The sequence below is a fragment of the Mobula birostris genome, chromosome 3 (genome assembly GCF_030028105.1).
Source record: "Mobula birostris isolate sMobBir1 chromosome 3, sMobBir1.hap1, whole genome shotgun sequence".
Lineage (NCBI taxonomy): Eukaryota > Metazoa > Chordata > Chondrichthyes > Myliobatiformes > Myliobatidae > Mobula > Mobula birostris.
Window position 1 is genome coordinate 26,932,518 of NC_092372.1, and position 24,234 is coordinate 26,956,751.

At 41.4% G+C, this 24,234-nt stretch overlaps 1 protein-coding gene across 1 annotated transcript; it reads right to left on the reverse strand.

Annotated features, from left to right (window-relative positions):
• Nucleotides 1–1,899: 1,899 nt before the first annotated feature.
• On the reverse strand, nt 1,900–23,452 carry sigmar1 (sigma non-opioid intracellular receptor 1). Its single transcript, XM_072252369.1, has 4 exons — nt 23,245–23,452; nt 17,820–18,020; nt 11,121–11,213; nt 1,900–7,262 (listed from the first exon to the last, which is right to left on the reverse strand). Exons 1-4 carry the CDS (start codon nt 23,381–23,383, stop codon nt 7,033–7,035), a joined length of 663 nt encoding a protein of 220 aa, XP_072108470.1. The 5' UTR covers nt 23,384–23,452; the 3' UTR covers nt 1,900–7,032.
• Between the last annotated feature and the right edge of the window lie 782 nt (nt 23,453–24,234).

A 24,234-nucleotide genomic window follows, 5' to 3' on the forward strand; every position in this document is an offset into this window, starting at 1 on the left:
CTTCAATTACAGTAACATCGATGTCTTAAGGCAGCATCTGTATAATCAAAATCAGCTTTAATATCATTGTCTTATACGACACGCTGTCTTGCAGCAGTAGTACAGTGCAAGGACATAAATTCATTATGAATTACAAACTAAATAGCGCAGAAGGGAAAAGAACAACGATGCAGTGCTCAGGGACCTTTCAGAAATCTGAAGACGGAAGCGGGAAAAGAAGCTGTTCCTGAAATCGTTGAGTGTGAATCTTCAGGCTCTTGTACCCTTCCTGTTATCTGAGCCGATGAGTACATCCTACACTTCGTTATTTTATTCGGAGTTTTAGGGCTGGAGAATTAAGAATTTTGAGTTGAGAGTTGTAAAAGAAACGTGAGAAAGCAGACAAATCATTTATATCGCGTGCAAGTGAGCAGGCGGACATCCAGATATTGTTTAAACTCAACGACTACAATCAAGGCCTCCTAACTATCTGTTTGAATTCAGTTGAATGCTTCAGTTATCGTTTCTTAAATTAATATTATAGAAGGTATCATGTATCCTACAGCTCCGAGGGCTCCGCTGTGTCTCTCTCCTAACCAAATGGTACTGCCGTAAATTATCTTCACTTCAAAAGTTGACGGACTAAATTGCTTGGAGACACAAGACTATAAGTGCAAGGTACAGTACTGATTTGCTGGGTCAGCTTCAGTAAGTCAAGCAGCATCTGTGCGAAGAACGAAATTTACGTTTCGGGTCGGAACTATTTAGGGATCAGAGCTGAAACTGCTCCCCACCCTCGGGCCAATGTTGGTCGCCCCACTGAGCTCCTACAGCAGATTATTTGTTTAATAAATTGTTGTTTTTAGCATTGATGAGATCAATTTAAGGCAAGGTAATTTTAAAGTTTATGGTGACAGGTTAAATCCACACTTCCCCGTATCTGTTCTGCAATTTTATTGTATCACTAATTAAAGCCTCTAATTTAGGCTTTACCGGCCTGCCTTAGTTTCATACCCATTAATAACCTCACCAAATAGTCAGCTACGTGTGGGCACGTGGCCAAGTGGTTAAGGCACTGGACTAGAGATCTGAAGGTTCTGCATTGGGGCCCAGGGGAGGGCCTGTGTTGTGGCCTTGAGCAAGGCACTTAACCACAGAGTGCTCTGCAATGACACTGGTATCAAGCTGTATTGGCCCTTGCCCTTCCCTTGGACAACATCGGTGTCGTGGAGAGGGGAGACGCAGCACGGGCAACTGCCAGTCTTCCATACAACCTTGCCCAGGCCTGCGCCCTGGAGAGTGAAGACGTTCCAGGCGCAGGTCCATGATCTCGCAAGACTAATGGATGCCTTTATTATTTAAACAGTCAGCTATCAACCTCAATTTTCACAATTTCAAACTGACTTACTTTGGGCCAAGGTTCAAAGTAAATTTTATTATCAAAGTACAAGTCATCATATACACCCATGAGATTCATTTTCTTGTGGCCATAGTCAATCTACAGGCTAGTAACTATAACAGAATAAATGAAAGACCACCCAACTAGGACATTCAACTAGAGTATAAAAGACAATAAAGTGTGCAAATGTGAATATAAATAAATAACAATAAATAAAGAGAACAAGAGATGAGTATCTGAAAGTTAGTCCATTGGTGTTGGCACATTTCAATGAAATGGGTTAAGTTTATGTAGTAAATCCTTCTAACCATTAGGTCTCCCAGCTAATTATCTACTGTGGCATTGTCAAGTATGGAAGACGGTAGCAATTGATCAGCAGCTTTAAGTTGTTGCATGCTAACTAAAATGAAAGCAGTACTGAACCAGGTAAGCACCAGGTCAGTGGTTCAATCAAGACTTTATTCTACAAACATTGCTTCAGCTAAGACAAAAACAACCATTAAAGAAAAGGAATGAATTACTTGAAGCAGATCTTTTTTTATTTTTATGTTCATTCCCACAAAATGCACAAATTGTTTAATTTTGCAAGACAAATGGTTTACAGTTTACTAATCTGTGACAGTTTCAAATAGACTAGGATATAAATTAATATACGTATTTCATAAGGCCCTTGGTGATATTTCCATAAATCATTGACAAAACATTTTTTCAGCACAGTTAATTTTCTTTTACAGAGCACATCATTAAAGCTTCAAACCACAGCATTTTGGGTTCATTAAAGCACAAAATTCAATTAACACAACTTAAAGAATGTTACTCTTGTACCATGTAAACTTTTCATTTTTGCACTCTTTACAAACATTTCCACATGGGAAATGTAAAAACATAATATTATTGGGCTCTGGATTAACTTTAGGAATGACAATTTATTAATTACAAACTCATTCAAAACAAATTGTACAACTTCATGGTACTTAATTCCTTCATGCCACTATAAAAAACAGAATAATTTAACTTTGAAATGTATATCTTTTAAAAATCTAAATGGAATGCTAAGTGGAAGATCAATGTAGAATTCCTGAAGGTCCAATTCATTATAATCTGACATTTATGCCTTTTAAGTTCTGCAGTAAGGTGCTAGTCTGTTTCAGTCTCCAAGTTCAAATGCACAATATTAAACTGTATTTGAAGATACTCAGTCACAGAAACCTCAAGATGCAAACCAAGGCAAATTTACAGCTGCAGTACACAAAATGTTCCAAAATAATACTTTTCATGAATAAATCATTTTGTAGCTATTGCTGGTAGAATTATCACCATGATTCTCACTCAAATAAATAATTAGGTTGTTTTAGAACTTCCACTGGTTTCCATCTTCATGATTTAGTTATTCTGTACAATTTAACCGTAGCTTGTAGTTAAGAATGCAAAATTCTGCATACAAATTTTAAAATTCACCAATGCCTAGGGGACAAGGAAAAAAATAGTAATTTAATGTTTTTTCCAAATTTACATTGATTCTGTAAAGGGCTATTTAGAAAAAGATGAAAATTAGTACTAGCCTGTTGACCTTCCCAGTTTTTTTTTAAATTTGATTTTGTTTTTGTCAGATTCAAAGGCCTTTACTTATTGGACCTTAAAGAGCCATTATCCCACCATGATCTATGAAACTACGATCCTGTAAAATGGCTGTAATCCAACATATGGAGATTTCACTGAAATGACTTAATTATGACTGGCAGTAGAATAAAAATATTTTGTTTGAATTTAATTTGTCCTCTAATATTTAATGAATAAAAAAACTTTGCTGTAATGAAGATACCAAGAAAAAATATATACCTTCTCCCATTACCTGCATCAACAAACAAGACCAAAGCAAAATCCTGCATCACTTGATTATATTTACCAGCTTTTGAACTAGGGCTCACGGGGAGAGAAAAGAGTAAAGTTGGTATCAAAGTCAATATCACATCAGCCACCATATTATAAGAACAGAAAAGGCTCAAGAAGCCCATCACTACCAGCTTAAAGTAATCACTTATTTGAAGTTACATATTTAACATTGAAATTCCTCAATTTAAACACCTCTAATGCACCATTCAAAGTTTTCCATGGTCTTGGGAGCATCACTTTAGTTCAGACTATGAAGTTTGACTGTCTGTAGTAACAACAGTGTCAGTCAGTTAACAGCTGATCATTTAATTCAGTGAGTTACTTACTAGTAGGAAATATGTTTTTGTTTTAACTCCATACCAATGACAGTGGACAAAAAAACTTGCCTCCTCTTTTCTCAACCTCATCTGTCTGACTGTAACATATCAAACTGGCATTCTTTCATCAAACAGGGCCAGGGGAGCTGTGATGATTTCGCCAATGACCAAATTTGCCAGGAACAGATTAAGGACCAGAGGCAAAGAGATTTAACAACAATCTAAAATCCATTCCGAGCTTCCTTCTATCCCTCATCCTTTTCTTTCTGCAACTATTTATCAATCCCAACTCTCACCACTTCCCCAAACGCTGGGAATAGTTGTAGATTTAACTGCCAGTCACCTCTAGACCAAACTCCTACTAACGAGCCAATGATTCCCAACTGGCTCAGGGTAAAATCAGAATCGGTGTCTAAACAGAGTAAAGCAAAGGACGTCCATACATGCAACTAGGAGCAAAGTTGTACGTGGTAAATAAAATTGTCGGATACTCCTTCCACTGGCTTCAATACAGTCATTGGAGCTGCAGTAGCAGTATGCAATACTGAACATTTGAGCATACAGGGGAAGCTTCCACAACAGTATCTCACCGGATCTCAGAATGAGTTTGTTGCTTGATCAGACACTGATGCACGCACCAATCCTGCCCAACTTCAAAATGGAACCTCAGTGTCAACGAAGCAGCTGAAATCAGCATTATTGCAGAACAGAAATGAGAAGAAATATAAAACTGAACCAGGTGCTTATTAGAACAGAGACAATTTAATATTGGGATAATACCTCTAAGGATTAGTAACGATAAGCAGAAACCTTTGAGCCAGACCAAAACAGATTAAAAAAAACCTGGGGAGGTCAAGAGCTTAATAATAACTTCCTTATATTTCTGAGAATAGCTTTTGATTTCAGTAAAAGGTAGTCACATTATTTTTACAGTTAATTTGTACAGTTTGTCACTTTGCTAACCAGATGTAGATGGTGTGCGCGCGCGCACCTCCAAAGCTGAGACATCCAACTTAAAACAAAATCTACAATCTTATAGACTTATTTTCTACTTCCACAAACAAAATTATATTATTCTTTTCACTGACCCTAAACCAGAAGTAACACATCTTAGACAGAAGCTTTGCAGATTTCCATAAAGGTGAATTTAAACACACAAATCACTTAATACAACTTATTGCTCTTTTTGATAAAAGTTTTTCCCATCTACCTATTGAACCAAGGCAAATTTATTAGTTGGTTACAATAACACACAAAAAAAAACAAAATCAACTGGCTATGCTTAACTAACTTTTAAAGATGCTTCTAGATTCATTCTAATATGTTGAATCTACACCAGCAAAAAGGGGACTTTGTCTCAAAATACATTCACATTCCAAATCTTGACAGGAGCTCACTTAAAATATAGTTAGCTTTAATTTTCATAGATATATTGTACTGCAAGAAAGTGTTTTTCTTAAAAGAGTACAGTGCATTTTGTATATGTTGGTGGTCTCCTTTAATGAATAAAAAAACATGCAAAAAAAGGAAATGTAAAATGTAGTATTTATTCAGTGAGAAGGACCTCTTCTGCAAGACACACTCCCTTTATTTAAAAAAAAGCATGAAGTAAAGGACACATTTGGGAAATCTGATTCTTCATTATGCTTTTATCAGTGAATCCCTTCAAATACAACCGATGGTTGTGTAGTAAATCAAAAAGATCTATAATCGTGGAGGCAATCTTTAAAAAGGATTTTATTCCAAGATTTTAAATCTAGTTGTTCAAAAAAAAAAAATGGCTTTCCAACTCCCCAATCTCCTCAAATCAAGTCAAAAACCAAGTCAAATTTATGGTAGTTGTATGAAGTTCATAACTAATTCTTAAAAACTGCAAAACAATGGGCATAGGACGGTTTTTCAACTTTATGCAAGGAATACATGTGACATGGCACATCTAATGTTGCTTTAAATTGCACTATTGGACCACCAGAGATGAAAATATGATCATTCCAGATTTTCCACAGGTCAAGTATAAAAATAATTACTATTGTTCTTGATAGTACTAATAGATATCCTCGATTGAAAATAAATTAACAGATGTAAATCCTCTACACAAGGAGCAATATTTCCACCCTTTTACTGCTGGCAGAAAAGAATCCACAAAGTAAATTATAAAATCAAATGAAATACAATCATTAGCACCATGACCAAAGCTGGACCTTTCCTGTAAATGAAAATCCAAACTGCAGATGCTGGAAATACCCAACATGAAGCTGTGGAAGGAGACTTAGTTTCAGGTCAGAGGCTCTTTGTAGGAACTGTCATGATGAAGGCTCTGATTTGAAATGTTCCACATATTCTTTCTTGTTTTTCGTTCCACATATAATTTTTGATTTGCTGATTACTTCCAGCATTTTCTGTTTTTATTTAATGTTCACATGATTTTTACTTTCTTTTTTTAAACCAGCATTCAGTGAGAAATACAATTCTTCCTCTCTGATGCAAACATAGCTAAGCAAGTGGCTGGGCTGTCTAGAACCAGTAGCAGCAGCAAATGCAAGGATGATGTGCTTAAGAGCCCCATTCTCATGACATTTGCTGACCAAAATGGCCAGTTGACTTGAGCCAGCAATTCAGCCAGAAACATCAACCAGTACAGCAGCCTTCCTTGAGACTTGAGGAGATGATAGAGGTAGTTACCCAGTGAACATTAGATTACTAATCTGGGATGTCACTGGCTGCCAATAGAAAGTGAGTAAGAAAAATACCCATTTGCACAATTCCCAAAATTCAAAAAAAAGTCTTCCAGGTTTGCCTGCAGTCAAATTACACTTGACTTTTAGTAATTATATATTCAAAGAGATTCTCATTATACATTACATCACACCACTTTGATGTACAAATGCATCAAAAATTGGACTTTCAGGATCAGGAATAATGATGAACACAATGAAGTTGTACAAGGTCCATTTGTTATAAGCACACCAATTTTAACTAATTAGGCTGCATTACCAGTCTGGTTATACCTGATTCAAAAATTAGATTCACAGAAGTAAGAAGGTGGTCTTCAACCAACAGGTTCAGATCAAAGCAATATCACACTAAAACATGGTAATTTGAAGAGGTACAATAATCATGTTCAAAATCCTGATTTCTCAATTTACCTTTCAAGATCATTCCAATAGATTTAATCAATGATTAATGTTTAAATTGGCTGTGCCCAACAAGAAAGATTATGCAAAAACTCAAATGTGAAGTTCTGTTTTTGTTTTTTGCAACAGTATTTGAAGTGATGATCTTCAGTAAAGGAAAAAGTTGGTATTTTCAAAACTTGGATTATACAAATATAAAGTTTTCAGGACTGATGGCATGGATATAACTTTCAACCCCATTAAGTAATGTAAACTGACATCAAACAGACACTTGTAATATTTAAAATTGCAAATAAGTCTTCACTGAGCTTCAAAAGAAGCCAGCTCCAGTGAGGTATGTATTGGCTTCCAGAATGAGTGCTTTTACGTAGACTGATAACGTATAATAGAGAGTAACAAAATCCAGTGTGCTGAAGATTGTATCTGATAGTGCAAACCCTAACATAGATGGAATAAAGCCTCGGCCATATTCTACCATCCAAGTCCCCGCACTCCAGCGGACAGCCGTGGCTTCGCCAACAGAATGGACTATCGTGTCACCTGTGGGAACAGATTATACTTCATGAGTTCTTTTTTTTTAAAAAAAATCTAAACTAGTCTTAAAACCAAGCAAACAATTGGAATTCAGATGATCCTCCATTCGAAATAAAGAATTAGTAAACCTTTACAACAGTTAGTTGCTGCTGAGACTCCAGATTATTCATAACACATGAACAAATGAAAGGTATACATTGACTTCTGGCTCTGACAACTTAGATTTTCTGCCTTCTCCAATTGTCCTGAGAAGGTGGCACTGGCTACTTTTTTGTATGTACAGGATGGTATCTGCACAAGCAGGTGAACAACTAGAATCACATGCAAGCCAAGTTCATTGTGTAAAGAGGACAGGTCTTTTAATAACAACAGCTTCTAGGTTGTTCATTTCAAATAGAGTTTTATAATTAGAATAAAAGTTTTCATGCTGAAATCTAAGCTCATCCACTTGATTATTAGTGCTTGGTATAAATAGGTTGGCCTGTCTGGAATTAATTATTTCAGCTTTTTGCTATAAATGAGTTATAATTTAATAGATGGACACTGAAATCTTGTAAGTGGCCAAGCAGTGAAGAACTCGCATCAAATTTAAAACAGATAGCTCTACTTTGGTTGGCAGTACATAATGAGGATGATAAATAGCTTACTCATCCTGTAGAAGTCTGCGGGATCGTATCAACAATCCTGCAGACTTCAAGAAAAATCTTATCATTTCATTCTAATTCAGTTAAAACATTAGTTTCATGTGAGATATTTGAGATTCTCAGCATATTGAGATATAGTCTCATGAACTCAGTCATAGGGTATGAGGAATCAATATATCAGCTCTGCTTTGAGGAGACAGCTTGTTGGTAAGTGATTACCTCTGTTGTGCAGTGCTGAGTGAAAAAAAGTTTGGGAAAAACTTAAGATTTACTTAATGAATACAAAATTATATTTGCTATTACCAGCATATGTTGTGAAATTTGTTAACTTAGCAGCAGTACAATGCAATACATAAGTAAATTACAGTAAGCATATGTATATTGAATAAACTAAAAATAGTGCAAAAACAGAAATAATAAAAAAGTGAGTGTTCATGGGTTCAATGTCCATTTAGAAATCATTTGGAGAGAAGAAGCTATTCCTGAACTTCTGAGTGTGTGCCTTCAGGTTTCTGTACCTCCTTCCCAATGGTAAACTTGAGAAGAGGGCATGTCCTGGGTGATGGGGGGGCTTTAATAATGACAATGGACATTGCCTTTTTGAGGCACTGCTCCTTGAAGATGTCTTGGATACTATAGAGGGTAGTACCCACTATGGAGCTGACAAATTTTACAACTTTCTGTAGCTTCTTTCAGTCCTGTGTACTAGCATCACCACCTCCCACCCCCCCTCCCCCCTGTCAACCCCATACCACATGGTGATACAGCCTGTCAGTGTTCTCCACAGTACATCTGTAGAAGTTTGAGTGTTTTAGGCAGACATCCCACCCTGCAAAAACTCATTTCAGGGAGGCAGCACCATCAATTTGCGGGAGACTTACGGGAGAGGTGGGATGTCTGCAATAGAGCAGCTCCTTAGCAGCCAGCCAGCTAGCTTAAATAACATTAGCTATGCTAATGAACAAATGACACCTGTTAAACACACCTCAACATGTCTTTTACAGTCTTAAACCACCATGGGCAATAGAAAAGTCACCGTTGCAAACAGTGCAGCGAGCAACACTGTCATTATTTTTGACCCCTATTAGGCAGGGGTACACTTTAGTGTAGTCTGGGGTGACGTACTGTACCTTTTATATTCTCTTTTTTTTTTTGGAATACTCTGCCATGGCACGCTCTTGCTCTCTCTCGTGGTCGCTCACACGCTCTCGCTTGCTTTCTCTCTTGCCTGCCCCCTCCCTCTCTCTCGCGCTCTCGCCTGCCCCCTCCCTCTCTCTCGCGCTCTCGCCTGCCCCCTCCCTCTCTCTCGCGCTCTCGCCTGCCCCCTCCCTCTCTCTCGCGCTCTCGCCTGCCTCCTCCCTCTCTCTCGCGCTCTCGCCTGCCCCCTCGCGCTCTCGCCTGCCCCCTCCCTCGCTCGCCTGCCCCCTCCCTCGCGCTCTCGCCTGCCCCCTCGCTCGCTCGCGCTCTCGCCTGCCCTCTCCCTCTCTCGCGCTCTCGCCTGCCCTCTCCCTCTCTTGCCTGCCCTCTCCCTCTCTCGCGCTCTCGCCTGCCCTCTCGCGCTCTCGCGCTCTCGCCTGCCCTCTCCCCCTCTCGCCTGCTCTCCCTCTCCCTCTCTCGCCTGCCCTCTCCCTCTCGCGCTCTCGCCTGCCCTCTCCCTCTCGCGCTCTCGCCTGCCCTCTCCCTCTCGCGCTCTCGCCTGCCCTCTCCCTCTCGCGCTCTCGCCTGCCCTCTCCCTCTCGCGCTCTCGCCTGCCCTCTCCCCCTCTCGCGCTCTCGCCTGCCCTCTCCCCCTCTCGCGCTCTCGCCTGCCCTCTCCCCCTCTCGCGCTCTCGCTTGCCCTCTCCCCCTCTCGCGCTCTCGCTTGCTCTCCCTCTCTCGTGCTCTCGCCTGCTCTCCCTCTCTTGCGCTCTCGCCTGCCCCCTCCCTCTCTCTCGCGCTCTCGCCTGCCCTCCCTCTCTCTCTCTCAAAAAATTGATTTCCATGATATTGTATATAATTTGCAGGCAATTTCCAGGATCTTCCGGGAGAGGTGGGATGTCTGTTTAGGTGACAATCCAAATCTCTTCAAGCTCCTAATGAAATATAGCCACTGCTTTGCCTTCTTTATAGCTGCCTCAATATGTTGGGACCAGCCAGATACTCCCCCCACCCCAATTCTTCATGGCTTATAGGATTGTGAATGTTGTACCATTATGGGACAGTGTAATCCAAGTACTCATCAACCATGATTAGGTTAATGAGGTAATGGAATACACTGCTGAAGACAGTAGTGGAAGCAGAGTTGTTGATAGCTTTTAAGCATCTAGACCAGGGGTTTCCAACCCTTTTTTATGCCATGGACCCCAACCATTAACCAAAGGTCCATGGATCCCAGGTTGAGAACCCATGGTCTGGACCAATACTGGATTTGGCTAGAAAGAGAATGCTATGAGCCAAGTGCTAGAAGATGGGAAGATGAGATTAACATGTACTGGGGGGGTGGGGTGGGGTGGGGTGGGGTGGGGTGGGAGGAGGAACCAACCATTTGATGGAAGAACTTAAGCAACACCTGTGGGAGGAAAGGAATTGTTGACCACCTGGGTTGAAACCTACATCAGGACTGAGAGTGGAGAGGCATGATGGTCAGTATGGGAGAAAAGGAGTGGTAAGAAAGGACTCCAAGGTGGATGATGGAATTGAGGAGGGGTGCAAGATGGCAGGCAGGTAGCACCATGTAAGTAGGTGAGTAGGAGTTATGTTTGACTACTAACTGGCAGCTTTTTGCAATGTGCAGAACCATACACAAAATGACCCACTTCTGTAACATACAATTCTCGATCAATTAAAATGAATACGACAGTGATCAGTAGGCTTTTAAAATCACAATATCAGATCTTCTGATTAGCACTCCCATTCCTTGAACACCTACCCTCCTCCTCATCAGTCCCTGGAGACCAGTCACCCCTATAGTTTTCTGTTTTAATTTATCACAATCGAAAATAATTACAGAATAGCAACACTTAAATGATAGTCTACAATTCTGTCTGTCTTGACCTGAACTCAACTATATTAAGTTCAGGTTCAGCTGTTATCTCAGCAGGGAGCCAACAATGGTGATAGAGCACAGGTAGAAACCTGTAGGAATATGTTCAGGCTAGTAAATAAAACAATGGTCATACAGAGACTAAAAGGTGGGATTCCACATTTATCAATATCTACAAAAACAAAGTATAGAAACTAACCTGGGTAAAATATTTCACTTTTGGTTGTCCCTTCTTTCCATTGTTGAAAAGTTCCTGAAATAATCGTGTCAGACACTTCAGCCCAATATCGTCCTAGGAAGTCAAGTCAAAATAATTTAAATATATTCACATTATCTGTACTTGCAACAAATGGCAAGCTTGATCCATTTAAAAATGCAAAAAAAAGCAACATTTTAAATATCTTTTATATAAAGAGAAAGTTTTCTATGCATTATTCTAAAGCAGTAAGTATATATAATAACTTCAGTGGAGTGATGCAGTGGAGATACATCTCTACCAGAGGAGGTGTTGGGAACACCTTCCCTCTACTAGCCTGAAGGTAACCCTTGGGCAAGATGTAGTACTTGTACAGCTCTCCTCAATCAGGGTCATGCGAAGACATGGGAGCAGCCGACGGACAGTCCTACGAGCAGCTGGTGTACATCACAAGTCCTAGTTATGGAACCACTGATGCCAGCACAGTTGGGGTAACCAAAATTGTAAAGCCACTGGCCAGGAGAAGGCAATGGCAAACCACTTCCGTACAAAAAGTTGCCAAGACCATGATTGACCACCATCATACGACATAGCACATAACGAACAAATTGCTTCCAGGTTCAAAGGTCAAAGTAAATTTTATTATCAAAGTACGTATGTGCCACCATATTCTACCCCGAAATTTATTTTCTTGTGACAGTCACAGCAAATATAAAGAAACACAATACAGTCAATGAAAAACTGCACACAACCAAAGACAAATAACTAATGTGCAAAATACAACAAATTATGTAAATACAAAAAAAACACAAAATAATAATATAACAAACAAATAATAAATATTAAGAACACAAGTTGTAAACTTTGAAAGCGAGTCAATAGGTTGTGGAATCAGTTCAGTGATGAGGCAAGTGAAGATATCCACTGATTCAGGAGCTTGACAGTTGAGGGTAATAACGGTTCCTAAACCTGGAGGTGTAGGATCTAAGGCAGGGGTCCCAAACCTTTTTTGTACTGCGGACCGGTTTATTATTGACAATATTATTCCGGACCGGCCGACCCGGGGGGTTGGGGGGCGGTGTTAATCACGACTGGAATATAGGTGATAAGTGGCTAATACACTCAATTTCGTTTCTAAAAGGGTTTATCTAACAAATTTAATATTAAACAGCGCATATTTTCCTCGCATGAGTATAGTTATAAGTCAATTATCAGAGGAGGACGGGAGCTTGAAGTAAGTGTTGAAGGAACTGCAAGTGGTAGAGGCAAGTTAGATATTATCATTCAAAGAAAAATTAGACAGCTATATGGACAGGAAAGGAATGGAGGGTTATGGGCTGAGTGCAGATCGGTGGGACTAGGTAAGAGTAGCGTTCGGCACGGACTAGAAGGGCCGAGATGGCCTGTTTCCGTGCTGTAATTGTTATATGGTTATATAAGTCACTTATAAGTCAATAGCATCATAACATTTTAAGTAACGTTTGGATATTAAACACACAGCACATATCTTCCCCATATGAACATATAAAATAATTGCAACACACCAATATCGCTGAATCAGTGGGAGCCCTGGGCTCGTTTCCCTGCAACAACACGGTCCTATCGAGGGATGATGGGAGACAGCGATACTCGAAAGGGGTTCTTTGTGTCCAGTCTATTCCGCAATTTAGTTTTCGTTGCAGAGATATGTTGGAAATGGAAGCAACGTTTTCAGTGCTTTCATGGCTATCTCAGGATATTTAGCCTTGACTTTGATCAGAATGCCAGCAGAGATGTTATGTCAAACATACTTTTCCGCCCACCGTCATTTACAAGCTCGAGTTGATGATCTCCTTCCCGCGCTGATGTGGATGACGCGCAGGTAATGACCTCGCATGTGTTCAAGCTCCACAGTGGGCGTGACAGGGAATGGGGAAAGGTGCAGCTGACTCATATCGCCAAATCATATCGTTTCTTCGCGGCCTGGTAGCACATGCTTTGCGGCCCGGTGGTTGGGGACCGCTGGTCTAAGATTCCTGTAGCTCCTTCTTACTGGCAACAAAAAGACAGCATGGCCTGGATGGTGGGGATCCTTGATGGTGGATGCTGCTTTCCTACAACAGCGCTCCTTACAGATGCTCTCAATGGTGGAGAGAGCTTTGCTTGTGAAGAACTGGGCTGCAACTAATAATTTTGTAGGCTTTCCATTCAAAGGCTTCGGTACACATACAATCAAACTTTCCATTCTTTCCAATGTAGAAAGCCATTTCTGCTCTTTTTTAAAAAATGATTATTATGACCTGGTATTCAATGTTCATGAACCCGTAAATTCTATTTTTTTTGCCTCTGTTTTGAGTTGGCCTGTCTGCATTTTTTTACTCGCTGTTCCTCACTGCACTTTTTTAAAACTTGAATGTTTCACTCTGCTTCAACTGAATTAAGCTAATTCAAAGGAAGGTACAGTAGTCCAAAATGTGACATTCTCAGACATTTCATCTATTCTTCCTTGAACAGAGTTTTCACTGAATGGAATCACTTTAATTATTTGTCAGGTGACTTATGAAAAACATTACTCAGAATCTCCCTTACTGCTAGCAGAAGCAGTCCTTCTCCAATTGTAAGGGGTTTTCCAGATTTAACAATGAAATGTTATATGAAACACGCAAAACCACTTCTGTTCTGTTGTGAGGTGCTGGCAAACAAGAAGTGTTTTCCATTTGAGAGCTTCCAAGAAGTAACAGAAAATAAGCCAAGTTCTTCTTTGGTTTATCAAAGTGTATTCTCTTCAAATGTTCAAGGAGCCTAGATAGTTTCATTGTCTCATTTGAAAAAACATTTTCACACAACAGGCACATTGGCTGCTGTTGGTTTGCTTGGTGCTGGTATAAACCATACTTCAGACATTCCACATTATACTGACTACACTTCTTTTATGTTTGGTCGCTTCTGCCACTTTCATTATGGATTAACAACCAGAGTCAACCTAGTGCCTATTGCTTAAATCCAACTTCAAGTGTTGCAATTATAGAGGGGAAAGTTATGACATCATCATCGCTCAGGCAAAACATGACTCTCTGCCCAAAGGTAAGTAAAGTGATATCTCAGTTGGGCCTTGGGCTACAGAAATGAGATCAAGACCATTTCAAAAGGGCAAATTCTGAGCTTTACCCCATTGAAAGCCACACAGGAATTGTGTCACTGCATGATAAAAGTATGGGAATCGTACATACTAACACTGTACTACTATAGTGAACAGCATAAATGTGTGGGCCAGGCCAGGAAACAACACAATTTATTCAGTCCAGATTTATCATGATATGCTAGTGTCACATTGCTTTTCAACAACTACAATGCGCTTCGAGAAAAGTCTAAGAGAATAGAGGGAGTTAGATATGGCCCTTGTGGCTAAAGGGACCGGGGGTATGGAGGGAAGGCTGGTACAGGGCTCTGAGTTGGATGATCAGCCATGATCATACTGAATGGTGGTGCATGCTCAAAGGGCCGAATGGTCTACTCCTGCACCTATTTTCTATGTTTCTATAGCATGTTAGCAAGACATGAGTGATTATAATCAATTATGGAGGCACCGAGGATTAAATTCGTATAAGCAATTAATTGCTTAATTTAAGCCTGTAATCCCTCAGCTGCCCCCCCCCCGCCCAGCTACCAAGGGCACCCCTACCACCCCCTTTATCTTTATTGCACCCTTAGAAGCTCCCAATGCTCCCAATGGGAGTAATTGCTTTATTGTCACATGTACCAAGATACAGTGGAAAGCTTTGTGTGCCAGTCCCATGCAAACCATAGAAACATAGAAAATAGGTGCAGGAGTAAGCCATTCGGCCCTTCGAGCCTGCACCGCCATTTATTATGATCATGGCTGATCATCCAAGTGATATCACCCACTTTTGGAACAACTTGTGTAGATGATGTTGACAAAGTGGTGTCCATTGAAGGTAGGTGGTGAGACAGGACCAGTTTGAGGTGACGATTAACATAGAAAAAACAGCCATGCTCTTTAAATTGCTCCTAGAGTAGTCGATGATTTTAACAGGGATAATAAAAAGAGATTTAATCAAGGTTTACATGCACTGAAAAAGACAAAATACCAAGGGGCAGCACCTCTTAGGCATGAAACATTCTTTCCAGGAGATGTTTCCTTCAGGAAAATGTGGGGAAAACACTTAGAAGACCACTATTAAAACCAAATTAGCTGACAGAACTTGGACATTCTTGGCATTCCAGAGTACCTAGATATTTAATTACGATCTCCAGTAAATCTTAATCCCATGCTCAAGGTGTGGCAAGTATTACATTTGAAAGGCAAGAAAAATATAAAACAAAAAACATCTATACCATGTCCTGCATATTTGAGCAAAATTCCATCTCCATTAGAGGGTGAATGTAATCTAATACAGGTTGAGCATCCCTCATCTGAAAATCAAAAATCTGAAAACCTCCAAAGTCTAAACTTTTTTTTTTGGAGAACTGACATGACCCCACAAATGGAAAATTCCACAAGGTACTGAGGAGGTACCCAGGTGATGCATAGGTCTCTGTGCACCACAGACCTTTCTGAGAAGTGACTTCACATAAGTGGGCCCGGTTGGCGCCAATTTGTTCTCAGCAGTTGTCATAGTCAGACTTTCGTGTTTACTCACAGTGAATCTTGTGCTTATTCCCTGCTCTGTGCCATGAAGATATTGCTGAAAATGTCAAAAAGGCCTGCAATTACCTCCATTGTAATAGTGAAAAGAAAAGAAATAGTGAACAGGAAGTCAAATTGTTGTAAACTTTGACAGTGATTTAAGAGTGAAGAATCTGACAGGAGTATGGTGTTGGAACAGAACGACAAACTGTTAGAAGTTCTATGCTGAAAGTAATGAACAGCACTTAATGAAATTTTTTTTTAAACTGCATAAAGCAAAGTTCTCCATCATGAATTGAAAGTAGATTAATCAGTGTTGCAGTGAGCACATGCTGCTTTAACTATATGCTGATCATGAAAAAAAGCAAAGTTCTATCACAACAAACTGAAAATTGAAGGAGGCTATGTACAGTCAGAAGGCTGGTTGCAGAAATTTAAGACACAGTATTAATTTTTTTTTAAATATAAAAAGGCTTGTGGTGATAGAGTGTCTGCTATTCACAAGGTTGGGGGTGTTGTGGATAGTGTGGAGGACTGTCAGAGGTTACAGAGGTACATCTGGGATGTAAAACTGGGCTGAGAAGTGGCAGATGGAGTTCAACCCAGATAAGTATGAGGTCATTCATTTCGGTAGGTCAAATATGATGGCACAATATAGCATTAATGGTAAGACTCTTGGCAGTGCGGAGTATCAGAGGGATCTTGGGGTCCGAAGCCATCAGATACTCAAAGCTGCAACGCAGGTTGACTCTGTGGTTAAGAAGGCATACGGTGTATTGGCCTTCATCAATCGTGGGATTGAGTTTAAGAGCCGAGAGGCAATGTTGCAGCTATACAGGACCCTGGTCAGACCCCACTTGGAGTACTGTGCTCAATTCTTGTCACCTCACTACAGGAAGGATGTGGAAACCATAGAAAGGGTGCAGAGGAGATTTACAAGGATGTTGCCTGGATTGGGGAGCATGCCTTATGAGAATAGGTTGAGTGATCTCTGCCTTTTCTCCTTGAAGTGACAGAGGATGAGAGGTGACCTGATAGAGGTATATAAGATGATGAGAGGCATTGATCGTGTGGATAGTCAGAGGCATTTTCCCAGGGCAGAAATGGCTAGCACGAGAGGGCACTTTTTAAGGTGCTTGGAAGTAGGTACAGAAGAGATGTCAGGGGCAAGTTGTTGTTGTTGTTGTTGTATTTTCTTTTAAAACGCAGAGTGGTGAGAGTCTGGAATGGACTGCCGGTGGTGGTGGTGGAGGAGGAAACGATAGGGTCTTTTAAGAAACTCCTGAATAGGTACATGGAACTTGGAAAAATAGAGGGCTATGGGTAAGGACATGTTTGGCACACCTTTGTGGGCCAAAGAGCCTTTATTGTGCTATAGGTTTTCTATGTTTCTATTATTGTTTCATGCACTGTTATTAAAAGTATTATAAAAACTACCTTAGGGTATATATACAATATGTACATGCAATGTAAATGGATTTAATGTTTAGATTTGGGACCCATCCTCAAGCTTCCTTATTACATAGATACAAATACTCCAAAATCCAAAAAAAATCAAACACTTCCAGCTCCAAGCATTTTGGATAAGTAGTTCTCAACCTGTAAATGTTCCAAGACTGATTTCCAACTTTGGAAAGCTCTAAATTATATGAAAAATGAAAGCATTTGGAAAGAAATGGTGAGCGAAGAGGACCAAGGAAGTTTTAGAGTTAAAAACTCCAATTAGAGACAACATTTACACAAGTACAATGGTCTTGTTTCAATGATTCATCCTAAAGGCAATTCATTATTTTCTTCCAAGCAAGATTTGAACTCGACAAGAATAGAATATTTGTTAAGTTTGCACTCTCAGTTTATGCACACACCTTTATTTCTTCTATTGTTTCACTCTAGCTCAAGTATACCCCCCAATTAGTTTTACTGTTTTAAGTATAAATATCAATTTCTATGTCTAATAAAATAATGCATAACAGAAGAGCAATCTATAAACTTAATACTGATTTCCTATTGAGTTCACGTTATATATGGAAACATTTTAAAAGCTTTACATAATGTAATTAGCAAGCATATCATACCCGAATGCCCTCCAGTGTCCACTGCTGTTCCAAACAGCAGCACATATTCAGTTAAGGATGCATGCAGAAGACACATGGACCCCATCCAGCCACCAGCATTCACAAAGACCCACTGCAGGTCCTCATCTGGAAGTATGTGACCAGGGTACATTTTCCTCAGTTCAACCACAATCTTGGTGAATGCCTGCTCATGATTGAGACCTGAAACAAGACCATTTTATATCACTGTGTTATTGTAAAGTTAATCTTATTCAGTAAAGGAATTCATCACATCACAACAACTCCACAAAATATCACTTACACATTATTGCTATAAACAGTGAATTCATACATGGATAGAGAGGTGATAAACACACTGCAAATAAGCAGCATATTATGTGCAGCAAAGAAGATGGTCACACTATAGTTGTTGAACACCACAGCACAGAAACAGGTCCTTCTGTCCATCTAGTCCATGCCAACTGGTTCATCTGCTTACTCCCATCTCCCCATCCCGGACCATCGTTCTCCATATCCCCCTCATCCATGTACCTATCCAAACATTTTTTTTAATATTGCAATTGAAATAATACACCTCACTGAATCTTCAACTGCCCACCCTAGATTCTTCAGTTACATTAATTCTTATACTGTGACACAGAATGCATTAACATTAGACTCAAGTGTTCATATGGACTCTGGCAGAACAGTCACATTAATCCTGTTCCTCTTCACCTCACATGTCTATCAATTCTCTATTTTTGTTTATTTTGCAATAAAGGGGAAAATTACAGTTGAGAATTAAGTTGCCAGCCTATCTTTGGAAGGTGGGGGAAAGAAAAAAGCACCCGGAGAATCCCACGCAGTCACAAACCTAATGCCACACAGACAGCACTCAAGGTCAGAAATGAACCACTGTTATTCTATGACTTCACTGCTAAACATTGGTTCAGAGTAAATATTCCATTCTTGGCCAGGGACTTCAGTGGCTTTTATACAGCAGGTTGTCGTGAACAGATAAGCCGCCAGGTGGTTTTGTAGATCACCTTCTACATAATATGGCACCAATTTTGTTATTTCTTAACCAGATTATAGAACTTTTCTTGGGTAACACAGATAGAAATAGGAAGTCCGAGACTGATCAGAGAATTGATTGTCATCAAGTACAATTAGCCCACCTCAGGCAGATTTCAGATTTTTTGCCTGCAACTCCCTGTTGGAAAAGTCCAAGTTTCAATGTACATACTGTAGCTTCACCGTTAAAAGGGGCAGCCACTGGGTTCCATCACCTCCAACTGGACCACACCACCAAACACATCTCGCTCCACACTTTCTGCTTTCCAAGGGATCTCTCCCTACTCGACTCTCTTGTGCATGTGTCCTTCCCCACTGATCTCTCTCCTGGCACTTATCCTTGCAAGCAGAACAAGTGCTACACCTGCCCCTACACCTCCTCCCTCACTACCATTCAGGGCCCCAAACAGTCCTTCCAGGTGAGGCGACACTTCACCTGAGAGTCTACTGGGGTCATTTACTGTGGTCAGTGCTCCTGGTGTGGTCTCGTGTATCAGTGAGACCTGACGTAGATTTGGAGACGGCTTTGCCAAGCATCTGGCAGATGGAGTGTAGAATAAGCTGGATCTCCCAGTGGCCACCTATTTTAATTACACTTCCCATTGCAATATGTCCCCAAATATCCCTCCACCTTTCAAATATGTGTGTGTGTGTGTGTGTGTGTGTGTGTGTGTGTGTGTGTGTGTGTTAGTTAAACTTCCTGGCACTGCCTCTCTGGCGCAAGGATGAAGCTCAGATGCTAGTTCCAGTGTTAACAGAGAAGAACAACCAAATTCTACTACTAACTGCAGCTCCAATACATGGGATAGAAGATTCCACATTCCATCTTAGACCTTCTGCAATTCTTTCAACTCCCAAGTTACATCCAAATACAGGCTCCCACAGTGCACCTCTCCCTCAACGTCACAGAAACAAAGGAACCAGTTGTGGATTACAGGAGGAATGGAGACAGGCTACCCCCTATAGACATCAATGGATCTGGGGTTGAGAGGGTGAACAGCTTTAAGTTACTCAGCATAAGCATCACCGAGGATCTTACGTGGTCTGTACATACCGGCTGTGTGGTGAAAAAGACACACGGTTGAAGTAGTGTGATATGCACCCCCCCACCCCCAAATTCTAATAGGCATCTATAGGGGCACAATTGAGAGCATCCTGACTGGCTGCATCACTGCCTGGTATGGGAAATGTACTTCCCTCAATCGCAAAACTCTGAAGAGTGGTGCAGATAGCCCAGTGCATCTGTAGATGTGATCTTCCCACTACTGAGGAAATTTATAAAGACAGGTGTGTAAAAAGGGCCCGAAGGACCATTGGAGACCTGAGTCACCCCAACTGTTGCAGCTGCTACCATCCGGGAAACAGTACCGCAGCATGAAAGCCAGGATCAATGGGCTCCAAGACAGCTTCTTCCATCAGGCTGCTTAATTCATACTGACACAACTGTAGTTTTATGTTATATTGACTACCCTGTTGTACATATTTATTATAAATGACTATACTTGCACATTTGAATGGAGATGCAAAATAAAGATTTTTATTATATATATGATGTAAGTAATAAAGTCAATTCAAATTCAATACACCAGCCAAGAGCAGCCGTACAGTTGGAGTAGATCATTAGGACATTCAGCCGTCTAGTATGCTCCACCATTCCATCATGGCTGATTCATTATCAATCCTAACCCCATTTTCTTGCCTCTCCTTTTAATTTTTCACACCCTTACTAATCATGAACTTATCAATTTCCACTTTAAATATACCTAAAGACTTGGATGTCTGTGGCAGTGAATGCCACTGATTCATCACCTCTGGCTAAAGAAATTCCTCCTCACCTCTGCTCTAAAGGGATTTCTAGACTCCTCCACAATCAGGAGACCACTCCATCCAGACCTTTCAACATTAAATATAGGTGTCCATGATAACCCCCTCATTCTTCTAAACTCCAGTAAGAGGCAAAGGCAGGTTACTGGCACCTTAAAACCAGTCGCTTTGGGCAGATGGTGCTTGTCAGCTGTGGCTGCTGCTCATCTAGGGGAAAGAAAACTCTGATCTCAAAGCCCCGCTGCCCTGCGGTTATACCACTCACGGAGAAGACTCTGGAGTCCCTAAGGCAGTCCTACTTTGAGTCCAATGCTGACTGGCAGCTCCTGTGATATTCCTGGAACCAAACTCTATCAGTCTCTGCTGTTCCTTTAGATTTGTCAGATACGTGGAGAGGGGGAAGCTTGCCACACTGGTGACAGCTTGCTCTCCATAACGTACTGCCCAGGCTTGTGTAACCACACAGCTCAGACGCAACATCCATGTTCAACGCTGACTGACGGAGGCCCCCACTCACAGTTCCAGAACCATCAAATGCTCCTCAAATGTCAACTCTTTCATTCCGGAATTATTCTCGCAAACCTCCTCAGGACCCTCTCCAATGAAGACACATCATTTCTTAGAAAACAGACCCACAACTGCTTACAATACTCCTAGTACAGCCTGACCAATGCCTCATAAAACCTCAGTATGACATCTCTGGTTTTATATTCTAGCCCTCTTGAAATTAATGCTAAAATTGCTTCCTTACCAACACTACCTGAAAATTAGCCTTCAAGGAATCCTGCATGAGGAGTTTAAAGTACCCTTGCACCTTTGATTTCTGAATTTTCTCTGCTTAGAAAATCTTCCAAGCCTTTATTCCTCCTACCAAAGTATGTGAACATACACTTACCGACACTATATTTCATTTGCCACTTCTTTGCCCATTCTCTCTACCGGTCCAAGTCCTTCCACAGACTCCCTGCTTCAACACTACCTGTCTCTCCATGTTTCTTATTACTCTCCGCAAACCTAGGCACAAAGCCATCAATACCGTCATCCAAATCATTGACATATAATGTGAAAAGAAGCAGTCCCAACACCGAACCCTGCAGACCACCACTAGTCACCAGCAGCCAACCAGAAAAGGCTCCCTGTATTTTCACTCCTACATCTTCTGATCCTATGTCATCTCTAACAAATTCATTTCATTTTATTTCACCAGAGTCATCCAAACTCCTGCTATCTGTCTGTTCTTTTGAATCCCACTACAACCTTCTTTCAGCCATGACTGAATGATGCCTCCAGCTTAATTCCTGTCAATCTCTAACTGCACTACAAGATCATCTACCTTATTTTGCATACAAATATTCACCCTCTGTCCTCTATTTATCCTTTTTGATTTTGCCCCTATGTAACACTTCAAACTCATCCCACTGACTGCAATTTCACCCTATCATCTGTCTGTCCTTCCTCAGTCTCACTACACACGGCACCTAGTTGTACAGCAACTGCCCCATCCTCAGTCCTGCCACTCCAGTTCGCATACCCCTGCAAAGTTAGTTTAAACCCTCCCTTGAGTTTAAGTGTAACTTGTCCTTTCTGTACAGGTCATACCTTCCCCAAAGAGATCCCAACAATCCAGAAAACTTAAACCCTGCCCCCCTGAACCAACTCCTTAGCCAGACTTTCATCTGCCAATCTTCCCCTCGCTGGCACAGTGGCACAGGCAGCAGTTCTGAAATTACTACCTTCTTCAGCTTTCCACTTAACTCCCTATATTCTCTCTTCAGGCTCCATTCCTTTTCCTACCTATATCGTTGGTACTAAGTATCACAACCTCCAGCCGTTCACCTGAGCTCAAGATAATTATCTTAACTATACGTATTTACAACAAACGAAATAACATTCATCTGGACCACCGTGCACCCACAAGACACATCACACATAGCTCATAAAACAAAATACACTACCACAAATGTGTTAATAAAATATAATTTAAAGCGCATGTAGTGCACAGCACAGGGAAATAGGTAACAGCTGAATATCCTAGTGACGAGATCTCGGTTGTGGCAGGATATTCGTTAGTCTCACAGCCTGAGGGAAGAAGCTATTACCTAGTCTGCTAGCCCTAGTCCTGATACTCCTGTATCTCCTTCCTGACGGTAGTGGGTCAAAGAGATTGTGGGATGGGTGGTAGGGATCTTCAGCAATGTTTGTCCCTTTGTATACAACGGTCTCGATAAACATCACTTATAGGAGAGGGGAACCCCAGTGATCATCTGGGCAGTTTTTACAATCCTTTATACCAGGAGTTCCCAACCTTTTTTTTCCCCCAATGCTATGGACCAATACCATTAAGCAAGAGGTCCTTGAACCCCAGGTTGGGAATCCCGGCTCTTACAGCCCGACGCCTTGCACACATCGATGCGACCGGACAGGACACCCCCAACGGCGTTACAATGCGAGGAGACGGTATAACAGAGCCCAGATCAGACACAGGCGGGTGCGGCAGCCAGCGCCGACTTGCCGGCACAGCAGGCCGCGCACCCCCGCCGCCACTCACCTGCGTATTGCCGCGCCAGGCGCGAAAGCTCCTGTCCATCGAACACGTACCGCTTGCTGCCCATCCAGGCGCTGATCGCCATTATCCCGAGCCCGAGCACCGTCACCAAGGCGGTGGCCCGGCACAACGCTCGCTTCATGGCTCGGTCGCTTTCCCGCTGAGTGACGCGCCGCTCCCGGACCCGGCGACTGATAACAGCGCGCCGGCAAACGCCAATCCCCAGCCAGCCTCCTCCCTGACGGACAGCTCGATCCGCCTATCGGCGCTCTCCGGCGGACCCGGCCGTGGAATCGCCAATCAGCCCAACGGCCAGGGTTGTGACGCAGCGAGCAGGTTGTGGAGTCCGCTGCAGGCCGACTAAAACCCGGCCGGAATTGAAATTGGTTTATTATTATCACATGTGCGCAATACTGCGCAAAGCATGTCCTGGATTCTGTTCCAACAGATCAAATTGATACACAACACACTGAGGAAGAACAAAGTCAAGCAATAAACGACTGCAGAATCACACTGTTCATACAGATCAATTCGTTACAATAGTGCATTGAGGGAGTAAGACAATAACAATGCATAATAAAGTATTACACTTAGAGAGAAAGTGCAGTGCTGTTAGGCAATACAGTCAAGATCATAATGGGGTGGATTGTAAGGCCAAGAGTCAATTTTCATACAAGGGAACCGTTCAATAGTCAAATCAGGCTGCCCTTGAGATATGCTTTCAGGCTTTTGTATCTTCTGACCAGTGGATGAGGGGGAAAGAGAGGATATCTGGGCTGGGTGGATTCTTTTATTCTGCTGGTGATTTACTGAGGCAGCACGAGGTGTAGTCAAAGTGGATGGAGCCTGACAACATTCAGACAATCTTGGAAATACTCAGCAGGTCAAGCAGCTTATTTAGGGACAGAACTATTGAAATGTCATTAATACAAAATAGATTTTTTTTCTATTTTAGATTGACAGTATAGACAGAGTCCATGGAGAGGAGGTGGA

What these genes read in the sequence shown, in the direction of transcription:
- sigmar1 (XM_072252369.1), bottom strand. Translation starts at nt 23,383, where the DNA reads ATGAAGCGAGCGTTGTGCCGGGCCACCGCCTTGGTGACGGTGCTCGGG. An exon ending in GGACACTGGAGGGCATTCGG is followed by an intron (nt 11,214 to 17,819) that starts GTATGATATGCT and finishes TTGACTTCCTAG; the next exon opens with GACGATATTGGGCTGAAGTG. An exon ending in AAGTGAAATATTTTACCCAG is followed by an intron (nt 7,263 to 11,120) that starts GTTAGTTTCTAT and finishes CTGTTCCCACAG; the next exon opens with GTGACACGATAGTCCATTCT.